This window comes from Tachysurus vachellii, chromosome 22 (genome assembly GCF_030014155.1).
Source record: "Tachysurus vachellii isolate PV-2020 chromosome 22, HZAU_Pvac_v1, whole genome shotgun sequence".
NCBI lineage: Eukaryota > Metazoa > Chordata > Actinopteri > Siluriformes > Bagridae > Tachysurus > Tachysurus vachellii.
This window is the reverse complement of record NC_083481.1, coordinates 19,004,524-19,029,523: the sequence shown is the minus strand read 5'-3', so window position 1 is coordinate 19,029,523 and position 25,000 is coordinate 19,004,524. Positions and strand designations below refer to the sequence as shown.

Here is a 25,000-nt window from a genome sequence, read left to right as displayed (position 1 = left end):
GTGTGGACTTCTCCAGGCTCCTCCTCCCCCTTGCAGCCTTCCCCTCAGGTGTGGCCTAAAAAAGAGCCTCAGGACGTAGAGATGAATGCACCAGCAGCCATGGAGATCCAACCTGCTTCCAGCATGGACACACAGCCAATTACCGACGTGCTGTTCACTACACCGGAGACCTGGATCAGCTCTCTGCCCAGTGAGCAAACGTACACACACTCTCACACACACACACACACACACACCAGCACGCACCAGCACACACTGCACTGTTCCCTGAGTAGCACTAACTACAGTTATTGTCTGTCTGTGTGACCAGTGACGGATCTGGAGGTACAGTTTTATTACCGTGGAAAGGAGGTGTGTCCTGCGGCGACGGTCAGTAACCCACAGGGCTGCAGGCTGTTTTACGGGGACCTGGGGCCCATGGTGAATCAGGAGGAGCTTTTTGGACCTGTGAGTCTGGAGCAGCTGCGTTTCCCGTCCACTGAACACATCACTAACGACAAACAGCGTCTCTTCACCAACCGCTTGCTCGATGTTATGGACCGTGGCCTCATCCTGGAGATCAGTGCACACGACATCTATGCTGTGCGTCTCTGCCAGTGTAAAGTGTACTGGTCTGGCCCGTGTGGTCCAAACGCCAACGCACCCAATCTCATCGAGCGCCAGCGCCGAGTCAAACTCTTCTGCCTTGAGACCTTCCTCAGCAGTGAGGAACAGAACTAACAGAACTATTTAGCTCCCTGACATTCATTTACAATATATTAACCTTTAGCTACCTCTATTATCTGTGTGTGTATGTGTGTGTGTATGTGTGTGTGTATGTGTGTGTGTATGTGTGTGTATGTGTGTGTGCAGGTGTAATCGCTCATCAGCGTGGTCAGACTCCATCTCTGCCTCAGTTCGATATTCACCTTTGTTTTGGTGAGGAGTGGCCTGATGGACGTCCAAGAGAGAGGAAACTCATCATGGTGCAGGTGACAGACGCACACACACACACACACACACACACACACCTATATAAAACTGTCTGTCAAAAATAATAAATAAAAAAATTCCAGATACTTGAATGAATTGTACTCTTAATAGACTCCCTTTGTATCTCTGTGTGTGTGTGTATCTGTGTCTCTGTGTGTGTCTCTGTGTCTGTGTCTCTGTATGTGTCTGTGTGTGTCTCTGTATGCATGTGTCTGTGTGTCTGTGTGTGTCTGTGTGTCTCTGTATGTGTCTCTGTGTGTGTATCTCTGTGTCTGTGTGTGTCTCTGTGTGTGTATCTCTGTGTCTGTGTGTGTGTCTCTGTCTCTGTGTGTCTCTCTGTGTGTGTGTGTCTCTGTCTCTGTGTGTGTCTCTGTGTGTGTGTCTGTGTGTGTCTCTGTGTGTGTCTCTGTGTGTATCTCTGTGTCTGTGTGTGTGTGTCTCTGTCTCTGTGTGTGTGTGTCTGTGTGTGTGTCTCTGTGTGTGTGTGTGTATCTCCGTGTGTGTGTCTCCGTGTGTGTGTCTCCGTGTGTGTGTCTCCGTGTGTGTGTCTCCGTGTGTGTGTCTCTGTGTCTGTGTCTGTGTGTGTATCTCTGTGTCTGTGTGTGTCTCTGTGTGTCTGTGTGTGTGTCTTTCTCTGTTTGTGTATCTCCGTGTGTGTGTGTCTCTGTGTGTGTCTGTGTCTCTGTGTGTGTCTCTGTGTGTGTCTCTGTGTGTGTCTCTGTGTGTGTCTCTGTGTGTGTCCCTGTGTGTTTCCCTGTGTGTGTGTAGGTGGTCCCTGTGGTGGCGAGGATCATCACTGAGATGTTCAGTTCAGATGGAACTCGCTCCTTCGACAGCTCTAGTGTACGTCTGCAGATTTCTGTCCCGGACATTAAGGACAACATTGTCACGCAGCTCAAACAGCTGTACCGACTACTGCAGAATCACCAGGGCAATGAGGCCTGGCCACTCCCACCTGGTGGCCCTGCCCATTTGCCCCACCCCTTGCATGCACAATGATGCCAAAAAACACACACAGCTGTGTTTTCTTGTGTACATTAAAACATGTATTTAGTTTATTGTAATATTATTGTTCTGTAGCATTAAAGGTGGTTGTGTGTTTGTGTTTATAGTATTGGTGGGCATGTCAGCGGGAGGGCGTGCCAGAGGGTGGGCGTGTACAATGTCTTATGCTTATATCAATTTCAAACTGTTTTATTAGTGACTGTCCCCTGATTGGCTAAACACACACTCATTTCCCTTTCACACGTGTGCATTTTTTAAAGTGGACATTGACCCTAAAGTCTATAGTCTGGGGTCTGTCCTAATTCTGTTGTCCCCTAATCCCTTAAAACTGTTCACATTCAGCAGGTCTATATACTGTACCCTCATGTCATTGTTATTTTTAATATTATTATTTCAGATAAAAATAAACATTTTCTAATTAAGATTTTTCAGTTGTTGAAAGATTGATGTTTGAGGTGTGTGTGTGTGTGTGTGTGAGTGAGAGAGAGAGAGAGATACTGCATTTGTACTGTGGAAGAGAATAATGAGGAAGAGGAAAAGGGTTTTTTCCCCCATTTTTTCTCACACACACACACACACACACACTCCCGCGCGCGCACACACACTCACAGAAACACCTGAATGTATGGCTTTTTCTTTTTCACCTGCTGCAGTAACAGCACCCTCCTCTGGCCAAAAAAGTAGCCATAAGTCGTGTGTGTGTGTGTGTGTGTGTGTGTAAGATAAGGTGTGGTCAGGTGTGTATACTGATGACTTTTGTCCTCAGGAGCTATAGCAGAGCTACACACACACCTCTGTATCTGTGGACTTTAATCATATTCTCTGAGTTTACTTCCTGATCTGCAGCTGATCATTTTAAGGAGCAGTGTGAAGAAAGACGATTAAAGCAACGCCACTGAGACTCAGAACAGGTAAAAATCACTTATTTAAAAATGTAAATATATATTAGATTAATTTATTATTAATTAAATGCTATTTAAAAACACACACAGTTTAAATGTATGAAGCAGAACTGGGCTTTAACTGTAAATATGTGACAGTGTAAGTAAAAGGTCATAATTTAGTTTGTCCCCTGGTCACAGTGCCGTGTCCCTACAGGTCAGTGTGTTTGAGTACAGAAAGCTCTGAGGGTCACATTCCACATCATGCTGAATAAATGAGAAGAATAAACACAGATCCTGTCAATAAAATCACACATTTCTGTTTCTAGGTGACGACAAAAAGTTGTTTAATTGAACAGTCAGTTATCAGCGTCAACTTAAGGAGAATGTTAGGACATGTTCATGAGATGGTGAAAGTCCAGTAGAACAATAATGAATAATTTTGGTGATTTTTTTTAAACTGAGCTTGTTCAATTGTGTGTGTGTGTGTGTGTGTGTGTGTGTGTGTGTGTGTAGGGTGACGATGTTCAACACCTATGCAGACTCTTTACAGTCCAAGTAAGACAATACATAACAATAACACAAATACTTACAAACACACCACAATAATGTGTGTGCGTGTGTGTGTGTGTGTGTGTTAGTTACTCTTTAGATGAAACATCCTCACAGAGCTCCAGTATAACACGACCCAGTGGTAAAGCAATCTATGGTGAGTCTATAAATGCACACACAAACACAATGCAATGTGTATGCAGGTTTTTATGTGCGTTATGTGTGTGTGTGTGTGTGTGTAGTACGTAGGAAGGAATATGCCGAGTCCATCAACAAACAGCTGGCCAAGTTTCAGTACAGAGTAGAGGTGAGTTCTAAATCATAGAAATAAAGTACTTTAGCATTAGCTTGTAAACATGGTTCCTTTCCGTTTCCTCCTGTCCGTTTCCTCCACACCACTGGCCCTAACTCTAACCACTGACCCTAACTCTAACCACTGACCCTAACTCTAACCACTGACCCTAACTCTAACCACTGACCCTAACTCTAACCACTGACCCTAACTCTAATCACTGACCCTAACTCTAACCACTGGCCCTAACTCTAACCACTGACCCTAACTCTAACCACTGACCCTAACTCTAACCACTGACCCTAACTCTAATCACTGACCCTAACTCTAACCACTGACCCTAACTCTAATCACTGACCCTAACTCTAACCACTGACCCTAACTCTAATCACTGACCCTAACTCTAACCACTGACCCTAACTCTAACCACTGACCCTAACTCTAACCACTGACCCTAACTCTAATCACTGACCCTAACTCTAACCACTGACCCTAACTCTAATCACTGACCCTAACTCTAACCACTGACTTAGTCTGGTTTTTCTCAGATCCAGTTCAGATCCTGTTTGTTGACTGAGCCTTTTAGCTACAGTTGAAGTGTGTGTGTGTGTGTGTGTGTGTGTGTGTGTGTGTGTGTGTGTGTACAGCACCTGTTCACATGTGAGCTGGATGGTGTGGAGGTCTCAGGACTGCAGGACTGTGTGGAGCGTCTGAAACTGTTAGAAATGATGGGACGAGTGTGGGGACAGGAAATGAGCCTGGAGGTGGACAATGGGAATTTACTGCTGAGAGACATTGAGACACAGGTGAGACTCAGTGAAAGGGACACACGGACACACACACACACACACACACACACACTGCATAAGTTCTCCCACAAGCCTCCACTTGCTCCAGTAGCTGTACTAGTGTTAATATGTTCGTCAACAACCTTATTTTCATGACTAAGACGAGACGATGACAAGACCGCACCACTGTCCAAAAACGCTGACTAAGACTAAATTAACATGCATTATTGTTGACGAAAAAAGACGAGACGAAAATGTTTTGTATAAAATAAAAACGAAGATAAAATCTCTCTTCATTTTCGTCTACAATTGTCTCTGCTTTTTCATCAGCTGTTACGCCTTTAAAATATTCAGCACGAGTTCGCGGCTTCGCGCTGTTTAGTGTGTGTGTGTGTGTGTGTGTGTGTGTGTGTGTGTGTGTGTGTGTGTAGAAACAATTCGTCCGAGCACAAGTCCACCCTGGTCTAGGCTTTAAAAGACATTTAGTCAACTAAAACTTGACTAACAAAAAAAGATATGTGAATGACTAAATATGACTAAAACTAACAAGGACATTTGGCACAAGACTAAGACTAAATTAAAAATAGGTGACAAAATGAACACTAAGCTGTACACATCAGATTAAAAACACCAAGGCTCTTAATACAGTTCAGTTGATTTGTATCTTATGTTTAACAGCTCACATTGTCGCAGTTTTATGTATAGAAACAGAATAAAAAATGTTTTTAAGTTTAAAATGAATTTACTATATAACTCTATCCCTAATGATCAAGTCTGAGGTGATGCACCACTCCTCTGATCTAATAGCACTGCTCCACTGCTTCCACTCTCTGTTCTGGCACCGAGGATTGAACTTCCTCTAGATGTCCCAACAGATGGGTCACACAGATGGGTCCTAAATCTGTGTCCTAGTGAACTAGTAGTAATGTTTTCATTGATAGAGAGACCTCAAAGCACTTTTATATGTCACTCTGGATAAGAGATTCTGTCACATGCTATAAATGAGGTGTGTGTTTGAGTGTGTGTGTGTGTTTGAGTGTGTTTGAGGGTGTGTGTGTGTGTTTGAGGGTGTGTGTGTTTGAGTGTGTGTGTGTGTGTGTGTGTTTGAGGGTGTGTGTGTGTGTTTGAGTGTGTTTGAGGGTGTGTGTGTGTTTGAGTGTGTTTGAGGGTGTGTGAGTGTGTTTGAGGGTGTGTGTGTGTTTGATGGTGTGTGTGTTTGAGTGTGTTTGAGGGTGTGTGTGTGTTTGAGTGTGTTTGAGGGGGTGTGTTGTAGAAGAATTTTATCCATTGTGATATGTAGAAAACAATATCAGCATGGAAATGAGCTACTATCCTCCATCAGCTGCTGTTATTTAACAAACCCCAGTCGTGTGTATCATCGTGTGTGTGTGTGTGTGTGTGTGTGTGTGTGTGTGTGTGTGTGTGCAGGAGGAGTTGGACTGTGTTTCTCTGCTCAGTGTGTCGGAGGTAAACGCCGAGTTGGACACGTGTGTGTTTAATTCTCTGCTGATGATCTCGGTGTGTGAGGGACCTGTTATCAGTGTCTTCATGTTCCAGTGTGACTCTATAAGAGTGAGACAAGCCTCCAACACTGAATTTCATTTATTTTTAATCTAAATACACACTTTATGTAATTGTATTTTAATGAGTGTTGTATTTAGTGTTTGTGATGAAGGGCACTTCCTTTACACTGTACACTACACACTCCTGTCTGTGTGACCTGGGCTTTTTCAGGCTGATTATATAAAGCGAGATCTGGACAGAGTTTTACAGAACAACAACATCGCAAACAACGACAGGTTATTTCCTTATTTTACTGTGCTTCACCTAGTGTGTGTCCCCTAGTGTGTGTCCCCTAGTGTATGTCCCCTAGTGTGTGTCCCCTAGTGTGTGTCCCCTAGTGTATGTCCCCTAGTGTGTGTCACCTAGTGTATGTCACCTAGTGTGTGTCCCCTAGTGTGTGTCCCCTAGTGTATGTCCAATAGTGTGTGTCCCCTAGTGTGTGTCCCCTAGTGTATGTCCCCTAGTGTGTGTCACCTAGTGTGTGTCACCTAGTGTGTGTCACCTAGTGTATGTCACCTAGTGTATGTCACCTAGTGTGCTTCACCTAGTGTATGTCACCTAGTGTGTGTCACCTAGTGTGTGTCCCCTAGTGTGTGTCCCCTAGTGTGTGTCACCTAGTGTGTGTCACCTAGTGTGTGTCACCTAGTGTGTGTCACCTAGTGTATGTCACCTAGTGTATGTCACCTAGTGTGCTTCACCTAGTGTATGTCACCTAGTGTATGTCACCTAGTGTGTGTCACCTAGTGTATGTCACCTAGTGTGTGTCACCTAGTGTGTGTCACCTAGTGTGTGTCCCCTAGTGTGTGTCCCCTAGTGTGTGTCCCCTAGTGTATGTCACCTAGTGTATGTCACCTAGTGTGTGTCACCTAGTGTATGTCACCTAGTGTGTGTCACCTAGTGTATGTCACCTAGTGTGTGTCACCTAGTGTGTGTCACCTAGTGTGCTTCACCTAGTGTGTGTCACCTAGTGTGTGTCACCTAGTGTGTGTCACCTAGTGTATGTCACCTAGTGTGTGTCACCTAGTGTGTGTCACCTAGTGTGTCACTTATTGTATGTCACCTAGTGTGTGTCACCTAGTGTGTGTCACCTAGTGTGTGTCCCCTAGTGTATGTCCCCTAGTGTGTGCCCCCTAGTGTGTGCCCCCTAGTGTGTGTCCCCTAGTGTATGTCACCTAGTGTGTGTCCCCTAGTGTGTGTCCCCTAGTGTGTGTCCCCTAGTGTGTGTCCCCTAGTGTGTGTCACCTAGTGTGTCACGTATTGTATGTCACCTAGTGTGTGTCCCCTAGTGTGTGTCCCCTAGTGTGTGTCCCCTAGTGTGTGTCCCCTAGTGTATGTCACCTAGTGTGTGTCCCCTAGTGTGTGTCCCCTAGTGTGTGTCCCCTAGTGTGTGTCCCCTAGTGTGTGTCCCCTAGTGTGTCACCTAGTGTGTGTCACCTAGTGTGTGTCACCTAGTGTATGTCACCTAGTGTGTGTCACCTAGTGTGTGTCCCCTAGTGTGTGTCCCCTAGTGTGTGTCCCCTAGTGTATGTCACCTAGTGTGTGTCCCCTAGTGTGTGTCCCCTAGTGTGTGTCCCCTAGTGTGTGTCCCCTAGTGTATGTCACCTAGTGTGTGTCCCCTAGTGTGTGTCACCTAGTGTGTGTCCCCTAGTGTGTGTCCCCTAGTGTGTGTCCCCTAGTGTATGTCCCCTAGTGTGTGTCCCCTAGTGTGTGTCCCCTAGTGTGTGTCACCTAGTGTGTCACCTAGTGTGTGTCACCTAGTGTGTGTCACCTAGTGTATGTCACCTAGTGTGTGTCCCCTAGTGTGTGTCCCCTAGTGTGTGTCCCCTAGTGTGTGTCCCCTAGTGTGTGTCCCCTAGTGTGTGTCACCTAGTGTGTGTCACCTAGTGTGTGTCACCTAGTGTATGTCACCTAGTGTGTGTCCCCTAGTGTGTGTCCCCTAGTGTGTGTCCCCTAGTGTGTGTCCCCTAGTGTGTGTCCCCTAGTGTGTGTCACCTAGTGTGTGTCACCTAGTGTGTGTCACCTAGTGTGTGTCACCTAGTGTGTGTCCCCTAGTGTATGTCACCTAGTGTGTGTCACCTAGTGTGTGTCCCCTAGTGTGTGTCCCCTAGTGTGTGTCCCCTAGTGTGTGTCCCCTAGTGTGTGTCACCTAGTGTATGTCACCTAGTGTGTGTCACCTAGTGTATTTCTCCCAGGACACTTCTAGAGAACTCCTAATGTGTTTTTTTTACTATACGTCTCTTACTCATTGCTAGGGGAAGAATCAGGACACAGATGATGAAAAACAACACACACACACACTCTCCTCCAGAACAGAAGGAATGGATTCACCCACACTCCCCTCCCAAAGAATGGATCATTCCAGATTATGGTGGGAAAACATGGCATGTGGCACAAACCACACATTATACACTACATCTGGTCGCTATATGAGTTTATCTACCATTTAATGTTCCTGTGTGAATGCAAGGCACAGTGACAAGATTTAACCAAATTGTACATATTACCCATAATGCTCTGCATTAAAGACACAATGCAGACTGCATGATTAATATGGGGTGTGGTTTCTCTCTCTTCAGATCAGACTCCGCCTCAAACTCCACCCAGTGGCAGACCAGAGCCAGTCTACAATAGACCAGAACTACTGACTCCGCACTCTCACGTAGACGACTCAGCAATACACCCGAGCCCTCCTCCTGCTCCTAGCACCCCCCCCTACACACAGAGAGACAGGAACGTGGTGTGTAATGAACACTGAACAATTCACTTTATTTGTCTCGCACTTTTAACAATTCACATTGTCTTAGAGCAGCTTTACAGAAGTATAGAAAGAGAATAAAAAAAGAAAGAAAGAAAATCAATTTAAACTTTAAAATGATGTTATTATATATCTCTGATGTTCTGATGATGCTGTGATGATGTTCTCATGTTGTGTTATAATAGCTGTATAATAGTATACATGTGTTTTTCTGTGTGTTCTTTCAGGACATCCTAAATCACCTCATTAATGACATTGAGCAGTTTGTGGATCTCATTCTTGCTGCAGCACCAAATATTGACAAGAAGAAAAAAAAGAAAAAGAAAAATCAAAAAGGTGAAAACAAGCTGATGAGTTATTACTGTGCACTAAAGTCATATTTTTGTCCAGTGCCTGTGTTGTGTAAATGCCATGTGTGTGTCTGTGTGTGTAGGATTGCCCTCAGCTGAGAAATTTAAAATTTGCCTGCAGAAAATCAAAATGGCCTTTAATCTGCTGGTAAGTGAAAAAAACCTAAAATATATAAAGTGAATTATAAATACAATGATTTAAAATTTTATTTAAATGATTCCCTAATGGCAGTGTGGGGAAACTCCCTGAGATGATACGAGGAAGAAACCAGACACTGAGAGTGGGATCATAAATCATTATAAACACTGAGAGTGGGATTATAAATCATTATAAACACTGAGAGTGGGATTATAAATCATTATAAACACTGAGAGTGGGATTATAAATCATTATAAACACTGAGAGTGGGATTATAAATCATTATAAACACAGAGTGGGATTATAAATCATTATAAACACTGAGAGTGGGATCATAAATCATTATAAACACAGAGTGGGATTATAAATCATAAACACAGAGAGTGGGATTATAAATCATTATAAACACAGAGAGTGGGATCATAAATCATTATAAACACTGAGAGTGGGATCATAAATCATTATAAACACTGAGAGTGGGATTATAAATCATTATAAACACTGAGAGTGGGATTATAAATCATTATAAACACTGAGTGGGATTATAAATCATTATAAACACAGAGAGTGGGATTATAAATCATTATAAACACTGAGTGGGATTATAAATCATTATAAACACAGAGAGTGGGATTATAAATCATTATAAACACTGAGTGGGATTATAAATCATAAACACAGAGAGTGGGATTATAAATCATTATAAACACAGAGAGTGGGATCATAAATCATTATAAACACAGAGAGTGGGATCATAAATCATTATAAACACTGAGAGTGGGATCATAAATCATTATAAACACTGAGAGTGGGATTATAAATCATTATAAACACTGAGAGTGGGATTATAAATCATTATAAACACTGAGTGGGATTATAAATCATAAACACAGAGAGTGGGATTATAAATCATTATAAACACAGAGTGGGATTATAAATCATTATAAACACTGAGAGTGGGATCATAAATCATTATAAACACAGAGAGTGGGATCATAAATCATTATAAACACTGAGTGGGATCATAAATCATTATAAACACAGAGAGTGGGATCATAAATCATTATAAACACAGAGTGGGATCATAAATCATTATAAACACTGAGAGTGGGATTATAAATCATTATAAACACTGAGAGTGGGATTATAAATCATTATAAACACTGAGAGTGGGATCATAAATCATTATAAACACAGAGAGTGGGATCATAAATCATTATAAACACTGAGAGTGGGATCATAAATCATTATAAACACTGAGAGTGGGATTATAAATCATTATAAACACTGAGTGGGATTATAAATCATTATAAACACAGAGAGTGGGATTATAAATCATTATAAACACTGAGTGGGATTATAAATCATAAACACAGAGAGTGGGATTATAAATCATTATAAACACAGAGAGTGGGATCATAAATCATTATAAACACTGAGAGTGGGATCATAAATCATTATAAACACTGAGAGTGGGATTATAAATCATTATAAACACTGAGAGTGGGATTATAAATCATTATAAACACTGAGAGTGGGATCATAAATCATTATAAACACAGAGAGTGGGATCATAAATCATTATAAACACTGAGAGTGGGATCATAAATCATTATAAACACTGAGAGTGGGATTATAAATCATTATAAACACTGAGAGTGGGATTATAAATCATTATAAACACTGAGTGGGATTATAAATCATTATAAACACAGAGAGTGGGATTATAAATCATTATAAACACTGAGTGGGATTATAAATCATAAACACAGAGAGTGGGATTATAAATCATTATAAACACAGAGAGTGGGATCATAAATCATTATAAACACTGAGAGTGGGATCATAAATCATTATAAACACTGAGAGTGGGATTATAAATCATTATAAACACTGAGAGTGGGATCATAAATCATTATAAACACTGAGAGTGGGATTATAAATCATTATAAACACTGAGAGTGGGATTATAAATCATTATAAACACTGAGTGGGATTATAAATCATTATAAACACAGAGAGTGGGATTATAAATCATTATAAACACTGAGTGGGATTATAAATCATAAACACAGAGAGTGGGATTATAAATCATTATAAACACAGAGAGTGGGATCATAAATCATTATAAACACTGAGAGTGGGATCATAAATCATTATAAACACTGAGAGTGGGATTATAAATCATTATAAACACTGAGTGGGATTATAAATCATTATAAACACAGAGAGTGGGATTATAAATCATTATAAACACAGAGAGTGGGATTATAAATCATTATAAACACTGGATGGAACAGACAGGTCTGGATAGAAAGAGGGGGCAGGAACAGGTTTCATCTGAGAGTTGAGATCTGTAGGGTTATGACAGGCTTCTAGGCTGCTTCTGGAACAGACACACTAATCTTTATTGATGATGGAAATGTATATTATACAACATATATTAAGTCTTAGTAACTTTAAGATAATCTGTTACAACACTTTAGCACACTAAAAATTGGGAGGTCTGGTATAAAAGGTTGTTTTACATGTCTAGGTGTAAATATCAAGAAATAAAAAGAAAAATTTTTTGTCATCTCATATTGATTTTCATCTCAAACCCAAATGCCTTCAGTGTAAAGAAGCACCTACACCACCGTTTTATTCTCTTTCTCTCTCAGGCAGTAATAAATGGGCAAATTCAGTCCCCCAGTGCTCCAGAACTTGTACACTGTCTCTTCTCTACACTGGAAGTGGTAAAGACACACACACACACACACACACACACACACACACACACACACAGGCCTCGGGATGGGTAGAAAGAGAGAAGCAGTGGAGAGGAATTAGCGTAGCTGCTTTTCATAATATAAACAAGCACTAGAAGATAATGTGCATTTGCATGTGTACTCCTGAGTAAAGAGATGTGTATTTAAACTGGGAAACTGCACTCAGTTAATTTGGACACTTTAGCTATTTCATCTGGTTTTGATGAGATATATAACTGGGTATCATCAGCATAACAGTGGAAACTAATCCCGTGCCTTCTAACAAAAAAAGCAGAGGTCCTAGAACTGATCCTTGAGGGACCCCATGATTAACTGGTAATAAACTGGAGGATTCACCATTTAATTCTATAAAATGGTATCGATCAGACAGGTAGGATCTAAACCAACTTAAAGCCTGTCCATGAATACCTGTGTAATTTTGTAAGTGATCTAGGAGAATGTTGTGATCTATAGTGTCGAATGCAGCACTAAGGTCAAGTAGAACTAATAGTGACATACAGTCTTGGTCTGAAGCTAAGAACAAGTCATTTGTAACTTTAACAAGTGCAGTTTCTGTGCTATGATGGGGCCTGAAACCTGACTGAAACTCTTCGAGGATATTGTTCTCCTGTAAGAAGGAGCTCAGTTGAACAGACACAAACGTATTTTAGACATAAACAGAAGGTGTGAAATCGGTCTGTAATTTGATAGTTCATTAGGATCTAAATTAGGTTTCTTAATGAGTGGCCTAATAACTGCCAACTTGAAGGGTTTAGGGACCTAAAGATAGCGAGGAGTTAATAATATTAAGAAGAGGCTCACCAGCTTTATGTAACACTTCTTTCAGTAATTTAGTTGGAATGGGGTCTAGTGAACAAGTTGATGTAGCTGTAGTAATAAGTTTAACTAACTCTCCCTGTCCTGTACTTGTAAAGTATAAGTTTACTTGTAAAGCTTTAGGTGAGACTGAGTCACAAGGCTGTTAGTCATTACATCTAGATGGTTTGTGTTTAAGGGTACAGTAAGAAGTCCAGACAGATCAGGCAGGTTATTTGTGAATCTGTCTTTAGTGGTCAGAATAATAGTTCTACTGAGTCGATAACTTGGTGAGACACAGTTAGTCTGTTCTACAGGTAGTGTGTACAGTATGAGGTCTGTGATGTCATCACTTTGAGGTATGATATCTATATCAGTGACTAAATCTATTCTGTGTGTTATTATTAAATCTAGCGTGTGATTAAGACGATGAGTTGCTCATAAATGTGAGTCCTAAAGCATCGTTTGTGCCGTCAAAGTGAATGTTAAAGTCTCCTACAATTAATGCTTTAACAAAATTAACTAATAGGTCTGAAAAAAAATCTGCAAATTCTCTAAGAAAATCAGTGTAGGGCCCTGGGGGTCTGGGGGTCTGTACACGGTCACTAGACAAAGAGACATCAGGGAGTTTTTCGTGTGTATGTGCGAGAGTGTAACATTAAGGACAAGCACTTCAAAAGAATTAAATCTATACTGTGTTCTCTGGGTTACGGTGAGGGAATCACTAAAGATAGTGACAACACCACCTCCACCACCAGTCTGACGAGGCTCATGCTTATAGATATATCCTGATGGTGTAGACTCATTTAGACCGATGTAGTCATTTGGTTTAAGCTTCAGTAAAGCCGAGTGCAGTAAAGCCGAGTGCAGTAAAACCGAGTGCAGTAAAGCCGAGTGCAGTAAAACCGAGTGCAGTAAAGCCGAGTGCAGTAAAACCGAGTGCAGTAAAGCCGAGTGCAGTAAAACCGAGTGCAGTAAAACCGAGTGCAGTAAAGCTGTTGTCTGAGATGATTTTATTTACTATAAGTGCTTTGTGTGATCTAATGTTCAGAAAATTTACAACTGTTTTTGTTTGTTTCTTTGGCATTTTTCTGGTCTAATTACGGTAAGATTATTTAGAGAACTTCTCATGTATTTACTATTTTCTCACTGCCTGGGGAACAGACACAGTTTCTATAGGATGAGCTGTGTGTGTTTGTATCAGTTTGATGATGAGCTGAAGGACGGCTTTTACCAGTCAGACGGTGTGCAGCACCCTGGAGATGTTGTCCGAGAGGATTTCTGCTCCAACTCTGCTGGGGTGCACATACATCTGCGTGTGTATATATATATAGTTTGTGCATTTATTATGCACTAGATAAGATTTTGCAACATTCGAAGTGAAAATTGAAAAGGAAAAACATGAAGGAATAATGAAAAAACACACTGACGAGGAGGAGTAGGGATCAAAATCAGAAAACAACAGGAGAATCTGAGAAACTAGGGAATTAGAGAGGAAATGCCCTGAGTAAATGATTCAATCCTTAGGGGTCAGAGCAGATGCCCCTCAGGTACTAAACAGGAAACTGTGTGTGTCTTTGTAGGTTGTGAGTCGGTGTGCAGATGATCTCCCTGCATGTGTAGTTGCACCGTTGTTGGAGCCTGAATGTGTTCGTTTTCTGAGTGAGGAGGCAACACAGGAGGAAGACCAGTTATGGCAGTCGCTAGGAGATGCCTGGAACATCCCTAGGTACCAGGCGCTCTTCAACACCACCATAGTCATCATAATCATCATCAACATCATCATAAACTTAATCACATCTTTTTTACATGTACATCGTTTGGCAGAAGTTCTTATTTAGAGCTACTTAAATTTCTCTCATTTCTAGGTTGAGATGATCTAGATTCATGTTGGTTAATGGCCTTGCTCAAGAGCCCAGCACTAGCAGCTCAGTAGTTCTGTTCAGTGTTCTGACTTAACCACAGAGCTAGATCTTCCATAACATCTTCACCATCCCTACTATCATGACCATCATGTGTTTCAGTACTCAGTGGCCAGAGGATGATGATGAGATTCCAACCTTCACTCCAGTGTTTGATGATGGCTGGGAGCCACCAGAGATCTCACACTCTGAGAGGAAAGCGTTCAGCTGTCAGGAGAGCCAGCAGTCCACCGTGGGACAGGTAAACACACACACACACACACACACACACACACAAATACACACATAGTAAGATCTATTAAATATTATGTTTGTCTGTTTGTGTTTCAGAGCAAGACAGCACACATGAGGTAAAACTACTCCAACTATCATCTATCAGCCAATTAAGCGATCACTGACTGTGTGTGTGTGTGTGTGTGTGTGTGTGTGTGTGTGTGTAGCTCTGAGGACATGCCATTGAGCTGTATACGTGTGCTGTATGACTTCAGAGCGAGAAATGACAGAGAGCTTAGTGTGAGGAAGGGTGAGATGGTGGAGGTAAGATGTCACCAACGTCAGTATTGTACAGCAGCATGAGAGGCTGCTGCTGAGCATTGTCTCTCACACACACACACACACACACACACACACACACAACAATGATCAACCAAGCAGATTACTAAATAGTGTGTAAGTACTTAAAGGTGAGATGGAACAAGACAGTGACACTTAGTTTCATAACAATACCCCAAATTCAAATGTCTGACTGTAAAACTGGGCATTTATCTCCACTTGGAGCTTAAGTTTATTACCTGAAGTTACAGACGTGTGTAAAGATTTTTGTTTTACTCTCTAAAGCATCAGCATATGGACTATGTTCATCTCTCATGTCTATAAACCTGATGATTAGGGTTGGGGTTGGGGTTATGGGTTATGGGTTGGGGTTATGGGTTATGGTTGGGGTTAGGGTTATGGTTGGGGTTATGGTTGGGGTTAGGGTTATGGGTTGGGGTTATGCGTTGGGGTTAGGGTTATGGGTTGGGGTTATGCGTTGGGGTTATGCATTGGGGTTAGGGTTAGGGTTGGGGTTATGGTTAGGGTTATGCGTTGGGGTTAGGGTTGGGGTTATGGTTGGGGTTATGGTTAGGGTTAGGGTTATGGTTATGGTTGAGGTTATGGGTTGGGGTTAGGGTTATGGTTAGGGTTATGCGTTGGGGTTAGGGTTATGGTTAGGGTTATGGTTAGGGTTATGCGTTGGGGTTAGGTTTATGGTTAGGGTTATGGTTGGGGTTAGGGTTATGGTTGGGGTTATGGTTGGGGTTAGGGTTATGGTTGGGGTTATGGTTGGGGTTAGGGTTATGGTTGGGGTTATGCGTTGGGGTTAGGGTTATGGTTGGGGTTAGGGTTATGGTTGGGGTTATGCGTTGGGGTTAGGTTTATGGTTAGGGTTATGGTTGGGGTTAGGGTTATGGTTGGGGTTATGGTTGGGGTTAGGGTTATGGTTGGGGTTATGGTTGGGGTTAGGTTATGGTTGGGGTTATGGTTGGGGTTATGGTTGGGGTTATGGTTGGGGTTAGGTTAGGAGACATTCATCCCTACCCCAAAAGGAGTAGAGGAAGCACAGGCACAGACTTTATTAATTTTTCCAAAATAGTATGTTACCCTTAAACACGTCAGTGTCCATAGAGGAAAAAATAAATAATAAATAATAAATAGGGATTTAGACTCAAGTTGGGTCAGATATCAGACTGTCAATCAAAGTTTCACCAGGGACAGGACCAGGAGGGGGACTGGGTTGTGGTTAGGGGTCAGGATTTTTTTATTTTTTTTTTAACTCCTGACACTCTTCTGTCACACACACACACACTCCTGACACTCTTCTGTCACACACACACACTCCTGACACTCTTCTGTCACACACACACACACTCCTGACACTCTTCTGTCACACACACACACACTCCTGACACTCTTCTGTCACACACACACACTCCTGACACTCTTCTGTCACACACACACACCTGACACTCTTCTGTCACACACAACACTCCTGACACTCTTCTGTCACACACACACACTCCTGACACTCTTCTGTCACACACACACACTCCTGACACTCTTCTGTCACACACACACACTCCTGACACTCTTCTGTCACACACACACACTCCTGACACTCTTCTGTCACACACACACACTCCTGACAATCTTCTGTCACACACACACTCCTGACACTCTTCTGTCACACACACACACACTCCTGACACTCTTCTGTCACACACACACACTCCTGACACTCTTCTGTCACACACACACACACTCCTGACACTCTTCTGTCACACACACACACACTCCTGACACTCTTCTGTCACACACACACACTCCTGACACTCTTCTGTCACACACACACACCTGACACTCTTCTGTCACACACAACACTCCTGACACTCTTCTGTCACACACACACACTCCTGACACTCTTCTGTCACACACACACACTCCTGACACTCTTCTGTCACACACACACACTCCTGACACTCTTCTGTCACACACACACACTCCTGACACTCTTCTGTCACACACACACACTCCTGACAATCTTCTGTCACACACACACTCCTGACACTCTTCTGTCACACACACAACACTCCTGACACTCTTCTGTCACACACACAACACTCCTGACACTCTTCTGTCTCATACACACTCACAACACTCCTGACACTCTTCTGTCACACACACACACACACACACTCCTGACACTCTTCTGTCTCACACACACACAACACTCCTGACACTCTTCTGTCACACACAGACACACACACTCCTGACACTCTTCTGTCTCATACACACACACAACACTCCTGACACTCTTCTGTCACACACACACACTTCTGACACTCTTCTGTCACACACACACACACTCCTGACACTCTTCTGTCTCATACACACACAACACTTCTGACACTCTTCTGTCACACACACACTCCTGACACTCTTCTGTCTCATACACACACACAACACTCCTGACACTCTTCTGTCTCACACACACACAACACTCCTGACACTCTTCTGTCTCACACACACACAACACTCCTGACACTCTTCTGTCACACACACACACTCCTACCCCATTTCTCCTCCTATCCACACCATAATAAAACAGTTTGTATCCCTAGCAAAAATACTATGTACTTTGCTCTCATTACACACAATATAATATATACTAACTTCCAGTCGTGTGTGTGTGTGTGTGTGTGTGTGTGTGTGTGTGTGTGCGCAGACTTTGGACATGTCTAAGCGATGGTGGAAAGTGAGGAATGATCGTGGTGAAGAGGGATTTATTCCAAATAATGTCCTGAAGTCCACTGAGAACGAAGACACACAGGTAGGTCACTGCTCTGATAAATATATACTCTATATGGCCAAAAGTATGTGCACCCCTGACAATCACACCCACATGAGGTCATTCCCCAAACTATCAGCATGATGGTTCTGTTTGATTTTGTAGGGGGCAGAACCTAACCCAGTCCTGAACAGGAAGTCTCGGCCAGAGGAAGTGAAGGCTTGGCTAGAGCACAAAGAGTTTAGCAACATGTAAGACACAGATACACAGACAGAATGACAGACTGAGAGAAGGACACACTGACAGGAAGAATGACTCACTGACAGACACAATGACACACGGACAGACACAATGACACACTGACAGACAGAATGACACACTGACAGACACAATGTCACACTGACAGACACAATGACACACTGACAGACACAATGACACACTGACAGACACAATGACACACTGACAGACACATAGACAGAATGACAGACACACAGAAAGAATGACACACTGACAGACACAATGACACACTGACAGACACATAGACAGAATGACTCACTGACAGACACATAGACAGAATGACAGACACAGAAAGAATGACACACTGACAGACACAATGACACACTGACACACTGACAGACACAATGACACACTGACAGACACACTGACAGACACATAGACAGAATGACACACTGACAGACACATAGACAGAATGACACACTGACAGACACAATGACACACTGACAGACACAATGACACACTGACAGACACATAGACAGAATGACTCACTGACAGACACATAGACAGAATGACAGACACAGAAAGAATGACACACTGACAGTCACAATGACACACTGACACACTGACAGACACAATGACACACTGACAGACACACTGACAGACACATAGACAGAATGACACACTGACAGACACATAGACAGAATGACACACTGACAGACACATAGACACACTGACAGACACATAGACACAATGACACACTGACAGACACAATGACACACTGACAGACACAATGACACACTGACAGACACATAGACAGAATGACACACTGACAGACACATAGACACACTGACAGACACATAGACACAATGACACACTGACAGACACAATGACACACTGACAGACACATAGACAGAATGACTCACTGACAGACACATAGACAGAATGACACACTGACAGACACATAGACACACTGACAGACACATAGACACAATGACACACTGACAGACACAATGACACACTGACAGACACATAGACACACTGACAGACACAATGACACACTGACAGACACATAGACACAATGACACACTGACAGACACAATGACACACTGACAGACACATAGACACACTGACAGACACAATGACACACTGACAGACACATAGACACAATGACACACTGACAGACACATAGACACAATGACACACTGACAGACACATAGACAGAATGACTCACTGACAGAATGACACACTGACAGACACATAGACACACTGACAGACACATAGACACAATGACACACTGACAGACACAATGACACACTGACAGACACATAGACACACTGAGAGACACATAGACACAATGACACACTGACAGACACAATGACACACTGACAGACACATAGACACACTGACAGACACATAGACACACTGACAGACACATAGACACACTGACAGACACATAGACAGGATGACACACTGACAGACACATAGACAGGATGACACAGAGGTGGGTGAAGCAGCAGGCAGGTGGTGAGTGGGCTTCAGCATCACAACTGTTAATGTTCTCATTGTCTCTTAAAAATTTTCCTCATTCACTGCTCTGTGTGTGTGTGTGTGTGTTTGTGTGTTAGCACTGTGCGCTGTCTCGGGGGTCTCAGTGGTGGGATGTTGTTGGGGATGACGTTAGAGGAGTTAAAGGTTGTTTGTCCGGAGGAAGGAAGACGAGTTTATTACCAACTACAGAACGTCAAATCGGCATTAGCTGTGAGAAGACACACACACACACACACACACACACACACACACACACAATGTCAATACTCATTTCTGCAGCCTTTTCACTGCTGTGTTTGTGTCTTTAGCTTGCCAAAATGTGAGGCTGCTGAACTGAGAGCGATCACAAGGAAACCACAATGAACTACAACGAAGAACACACACACACACACACACACACACACACACACACACACACGTATACAAGTCGTACTGATTATGTACAGGTCCAAACTCTCATTATTGTAGGAACTCTAATTAATGACTTATACTGTGCTCTGGAGAAGACCTTAGTGTTTATTGTCTTTATACTCAGTAAAATATATATTTTACCTTTATTAACATTACAATAAATAAATGTACAAATTGTGCACATTTTAACCTACTGTGTGTGTAAGTGTGAGAGAGGATAGTGAAATATTGATTTATATTTATATCATAATTAAAATGAGACAGTTAAAGTTTTGGTGTTTTATGTAATGATTAGAAACAGAACCTGTGACATCGATCAGTCTGCTAAACAAAAATGGGTCTATTTTCTCTTTAAGATTCATTTTTTATTTTCACTTTAGAGTTACACACATGGAGAGATGTGAGGGATGAACAAATGATCAGAGGAGTTTATGGTTTAATAGAGCAGAAGCTCTCTGCATCTCCTCAGAACCTTCTCCCTGTATAATAATCAGCTCCTCACTGCTCATCTTATTTATTAATGAAATATTACTTATTAAAAACAACACAAACCTGACTGTATATATTATAATGTCTAAACTCTGACTGTTATATGGTTACATTTATATAGATGTATAATAAATGATATAAGAGGAAAATAGAATCCTGTTTTTTGTCATTTTAATTTCTGATTGGCTGTGAGGACGGTGGCTTCTCCTCTTCTGCCCCCTGTGTGTTAGCAGCATGAGTAAGGAGCTGCAGCTCATCACACAGAGTCTCGTGTCGGAAAGCAAGGCGAATGTCAGGAACGTTGGAGCGCCGGATGTCATTACCATCTGGACCCTCACACCTATACCTTGGTCCCAACCATGTAACCTTCACCTGGTAGGCGGAGTCACGAGATGGAACAGTCAAATAAATAAAATAATCCAAAAAAATACTAAGTAATTGTTTGTGTGTGTTACCTCATGTGAGAAGCCACTCATGAGCACACTGTTTCTTGCTAATTCACACATGTCACATGAGCTGAGCTTCCATACTTGAGCAGCAATGCTGTACTCCTCCATCAGGGGCTCCTACACACACGCACACACACACATGCACACCAGAGCTCTCAGAGCTGTAACTGTGTTCAACTAACACTGGGATGCAAGTGTTTACTATGGTGTAAACTAATGCATGAGTGTGTTTGATTAATTCAGGTTGTTTCAGTTCAAGGTAAAGGCTTAACTGTGAACTGTGTGTGTGTGTGTGTGTGTGTGTATACAGTCCATTATCCACCTCATTTGTTTGTGCTTGGCAGTGTAAGACTCATTAGCTAATATACACGTGTAATCTAGGACACAGCCTGAGACTTATTCTGGAAGTACAGGTGATGTTACCTTGGTGAAGTGGAACTGCAGCGGATCATCAGTGGAGAGTGAGACCATAAGGCCACGTGACAGGTACTCGTGTAACGGGTTTCTATGATAACTGAGAAACAGACTGTTGTTGCTGAGGGGTGACATGGCGATGCCCACCTGCGCCAGGTAATACAGGTACTGTAGCACAGGGGCCTAAATACATCCACACAGAGGTTGGGGTCAGAGCACAGGGTCAGTCATGATACAGTGGGAGCAGTGAGAGTTAAGGGCCTTGATTAAGGGCCCAACAGTTTTAGCTTGGCAGTGCTGGGGCTTGAACCCCAATCCCCTGATCAATAACCACTTTTTAAACCTAATACTTACACTTCTATTTTTCCTTAGTTAATATGTGTGTGTGTGTGTGACTGCACGTACACACCTTCCTGAGCATCAGGCCATGTGAGATGTTGGCTGACAGCATGAATCCACACACCAGGTGATGAATAGGCCCTGCCTCACCACAGTGAGGTCGCAGCACAAAAGAGTGCAAGCCACGCCTCCTGCACAGACACACACACACACCGGTCGACTTACACACACAGTGGGGCTCCAGTATGTAGTGTTTCTACTGTATGTGTATTTTATTCAGTTCATTACTCTATAACTATGTGTAGCTCCATAGCGAGTGATTAGAAAAGGATTGTGTGTGTGTGTGTGTGTGTGTGTGTGTGTACCTGCGCAGGTGGTTCAGTATGGTCATGTTAGCATAGGTGTAATACAAGTAATAGGCGTATGGGGGGTTTTCCTCTTCAGTCCATTTATCAGGTTGAGGGCTGTCCAAATTGAACACATGGTGTTCTGGTTTCGACTCATCATCAACGCTGTCAAAGCCCACCACCTACACACACTCATGCGCACACACACAGTTACAGTTATAGTTGAACTTTACACTACTGATATAAAACAGGACTAAATAATGTGTGTGTGAGACTCACATGCTGCAGGAACAGGTGCAGTTTTGGGTGTGTTTGTGGGCTGATTGTCACCTCAAACAATGGCATGAAGATGTTCTCCAACATCTGCTGGAAATTCACCAACTGTCTCTTACTGCGGTACACATCACTGTAGAGCCAAAGATAAAGGGGACAGAGAGAGACAGACAGATGTACAGGTGGGGGTAGGGGGGTGTCAGAGAGACAGACAGACGTACAGGTGGGGGGATCAGAGAGACAGACAGTGTGTGAGTGTTGTACTTCATTCCATATGCATATTTTGCTATGAAAAATGACATGAAGATCCCAGCCTGACCAAAGTGTGTGTGAGTGTGTGTGTGTGAGAGTGTGTGTGTGTGTATACACACTACAAGCGTGGGATCTGGATAAGCCAGCGGACATTGTGTGAGTAGACGGAGTGTGTGACAGCCCATTCAGCCAGTTTGTCCCACTCATCTCTGGATCGTCCATAAACAGACAGACGCAGCTCAGCGTTCTGGTACTTACTCTCCTCCAGGTCTGACATCACCTCCTACACTCACACAAACAAAAGTATTTGTCAATGGTGCATTTTTTCACATCTGTTGCTAGTGTGTGTGTGTGTTTGTGTGTGTGTGTGTGTAACCTTGATTATGTGGGCAAAGTATTTGCCCTGGATGTGGTTGTCAGTTTTGATGAAGATCTCCCGCAGTATCGACTCTCCGATTGGGTTGTACTTCGCATTAAACTTATCAAATCGATGAAAGGTATTCCTGTCCTGTAGACACACACACACACACACACACACACACACAGTAATACTAATAATGTGCAGCATATGAGGTAGTGTGTTTAGCGCAGTGTGTAGCGTGTTCTGTGTGGTGTGTAGTGTGTTCAGTTCAGCATGTTCAGCATAGTGTGTAGCGTGTTCAGCGTAGTGTAGCTGGATCCTAACACACGTACCGCATGCATGTCGAGTGTATCTACACTCAGGTCGTAGGCAGTCAGGTTCATGTTGTGGAAGACGTCAGTCAGAGTTTGGCCACGCCCACCCTCCATCTGCACCACTTCATCGGGGAACTTCTTCATCGCTCGCTTTATAAACCGCAGCAGATGTTTCTGATTCATACAAGATGCTGCATGGATGTGTGTATCTACCTACAGGACACACACACACACACACACAGATGTTGCATGGATGTGTGTATCTACCTACAGGACACACACACACACACACACACACAGATGTTGCATGGATGTGTGTATCTACCTACAGGACACACACACACACACACACACAGATGTTGCATGGATGTGTGTATCTACCTACAGAACACACACACACACACACACACAGATGCTGCATGGATGTGTGTATCTACCTACAGAACACACACACACACACACACACACACACACACAGATGCTGCATGGATGTGTGTCTCTACCTACAGAACACACACACACACAGATGCTGCATGGATGTGTGTATCTACCTACAGAACACACACACACACACACACAGATGCTGCATGGATGTGTGTATCTACCTACAGGACACACACACACACACACACAGATGCTGCATGGATATGTGTATCTACCTACAGGACACAAACACACACACACACACACACACAGATGCTGCATGGATGTGTTTATCTACCTACAGGGGACACACACACACACACACAGATGCTGCATGGATGTGTGTATCTACCTACAGAACACACACACACACACACACAGATGCTGCATGGATGTGTGTATCTACCTACAGGACACACACACACACACACACACACAGATGCTGCATGGATATGTGTATCTACCTACAGGACACAAACACACACACACACACACACACACAGATGCTGCATGGATGTGTGTATCTACCTACAGGACACACACACACACAGATGCTGCATGGATGTGTGTGTTTATACTGTATGTGAGTGTGTGTGTTTGTGTTTATGTGTGTGTTTGTGTACCTTGCGAATGTTGTAGAAGTCTCTATGAGGGACCTTCTTCTGAGCAGCGAGTTCTTTCATCTCGTTCAGCAGGACGTGCATCTGGAACTTAGAGCTGAGGTACTGAAGTCGCCGATAACAAAAAGACTTGCTGTAGTACAGAGGTCAGGGTCAGGGGTCAGAGGTCAAGTGTGCAGCCACCTTAATGGTAACTGTGGGCCTCACTGAATCTGAGTAACACTAAGGACCTCTTTGTTAAAGTCACACAACTAATAAAAAAGATGTCTGTCTATGTGTTTATCATCGTGTGTGTGTGTGTGTGTGAGTGTGTGTGTGTGAGTATGTGTGAGTGTGTGAGTGTGTGTGTGTGTGAGTATGTGTGTGTGTGAATGTGTGTGTGTGTGTGTGTGTGTGCGTGTGTGAGTGAGTGTGTG

The 25,000-nt window shown here is 42.9% G+C and overlaps 3 protein-coding genes and 1 long non-coding RNA gene across 6 annotated transcripts in view; 3 read left to right on the top strand and 1 right to left on the bottom strand.

Moving 5' to 3' along the window:
- The window catches only part of irf6 (interferon regulatory factor 6), a 10,205-nt gene extending 7,806 nt beyond the window's left edge, over window positions 1-2,399 (top strand). For both annotated transcript variants that reach the window (XM_060858670.1, XM_060858671.1), the window contains exons 5-8: window positions 1-190; window positions 311-703; window positions 853-971; window positions 1,741-2,399. The exon at window positions 1-190 is cut by the window's left edge and continues 26 nt beyond it. In XM_060858670.1, the coding sequence (XP_060714653.1) occupies window positions 1-190; window positions 311-703; window positions 853-971; window positions 1,741-1,971 (933 nt within the window). In that variant the 3' untranslated portion in view covers window positions 1,972-2,399. The remainder of the gene's footprint in view (window positions 191-310; window positions 704-852; window positions 972-1,740) is intronic.
- Window positions 2,400-2,765: 366 nt separating this feature from the next.
- Window positions 2,766-20,703, top strand: eps8l3a (EPS8-like 3a). Its single transcript, XM_060857783.1, has 20 exons — window positions 2,766-2,888; window positions 3,375-3,416; window positions 3,500-3,567; window positions 3,653-3,717; window positions 4,350-4,508; window positions 5,919-6,062; window positions 6,225-6,289; window positions 8,306-8,421; window positions 8,630-8,790; window positions 9,036-9,144; window positions 9,242-9,306; window positions 11,958-12,032; window positions 14,444-14,589; window positions 14,885-15,023; window positions 15,113-15,132; window positions 15,223-15,319; window positions 18,045-18,149; window positions 18,273-18,358; window positions 19,970-20,102; window positions 20,201-20,703. The coding sequence occupies exons 2-20, from the start codon at window positions 3,382-3,384 to the stop codon at window positions 20,213-20,215; spliced, it is 1,803 nt and encodes a 600-aa protein (XP_060713766.1). The 5' UTR covers window positions 2,766-2,888; window positions 3,375-3,381; the 3' UTR covers window positions 20,216-20,703.
- Window positions 16,196-17,794, top strand: LOC132837858 (uncharacterized). The gene is made up of 2 exons (XR_009647587.1): window positions 16,196-16,285; window positions 16,339-17,794. It is a non-coding gene; the product is annotated as an uncharacterized LOC132837858 (long non-coding RNA).
- A 156-nt stretch (window positions 20,704-20,859) lies between the features above and the next one.
- The window catches only part of LOC132837856 (AMP deaminase 2-like), an 11,864-nt gene continuing 7,723 nt past the window's right edge, over window positions 20,860-25,000 (bottom strand). For both annotated transcript variants that reach the window (XM_060857781.1, XM_060857782.1), the window contains 10 exons: window positions 24,588-24,717; window positions 23,560-23,754; window positions 23,243-23,374; window positions 22,986-23,149; window positions 22,621-22,747; window positions 22,360-22,523; window positions 22,065-22,185; window positions 21,665-21,838; window positions 21,248-21,358; window positions 20,860-21,164 (listed from right to left, as the gene is read on the bottom strand). In XM_060857781.1, the coding sequence (XP_060713764.1) occupies window positions 20,964-21,164; window positions 21,248-21,358; window positions 21,665-21,838; window positions 22,065-22,185; window positions 22,360-22,523; window positions 22,621-22,747; window positions 22,986-23,149; window positions 23,243-23,374; window positions 23,560-23,754; window positions 24,588-24,717 (1,519 nt within the window). In that variant the 3' untranslated portion in view covers window positions 20,860-20,963. The remainder of the gene's footprint in view (window positions 21,165-21,247; window positions 21,359-21,664; window positions 21,839-22,064; window positions 22,186-22,359; window positions 22,524-22,620; window positions 22,748-22,985; window positions 23,150-23,242; window positions 23,375-23,559; window positions 23,755-24,587; window positions 24,718-25,000) is intronic.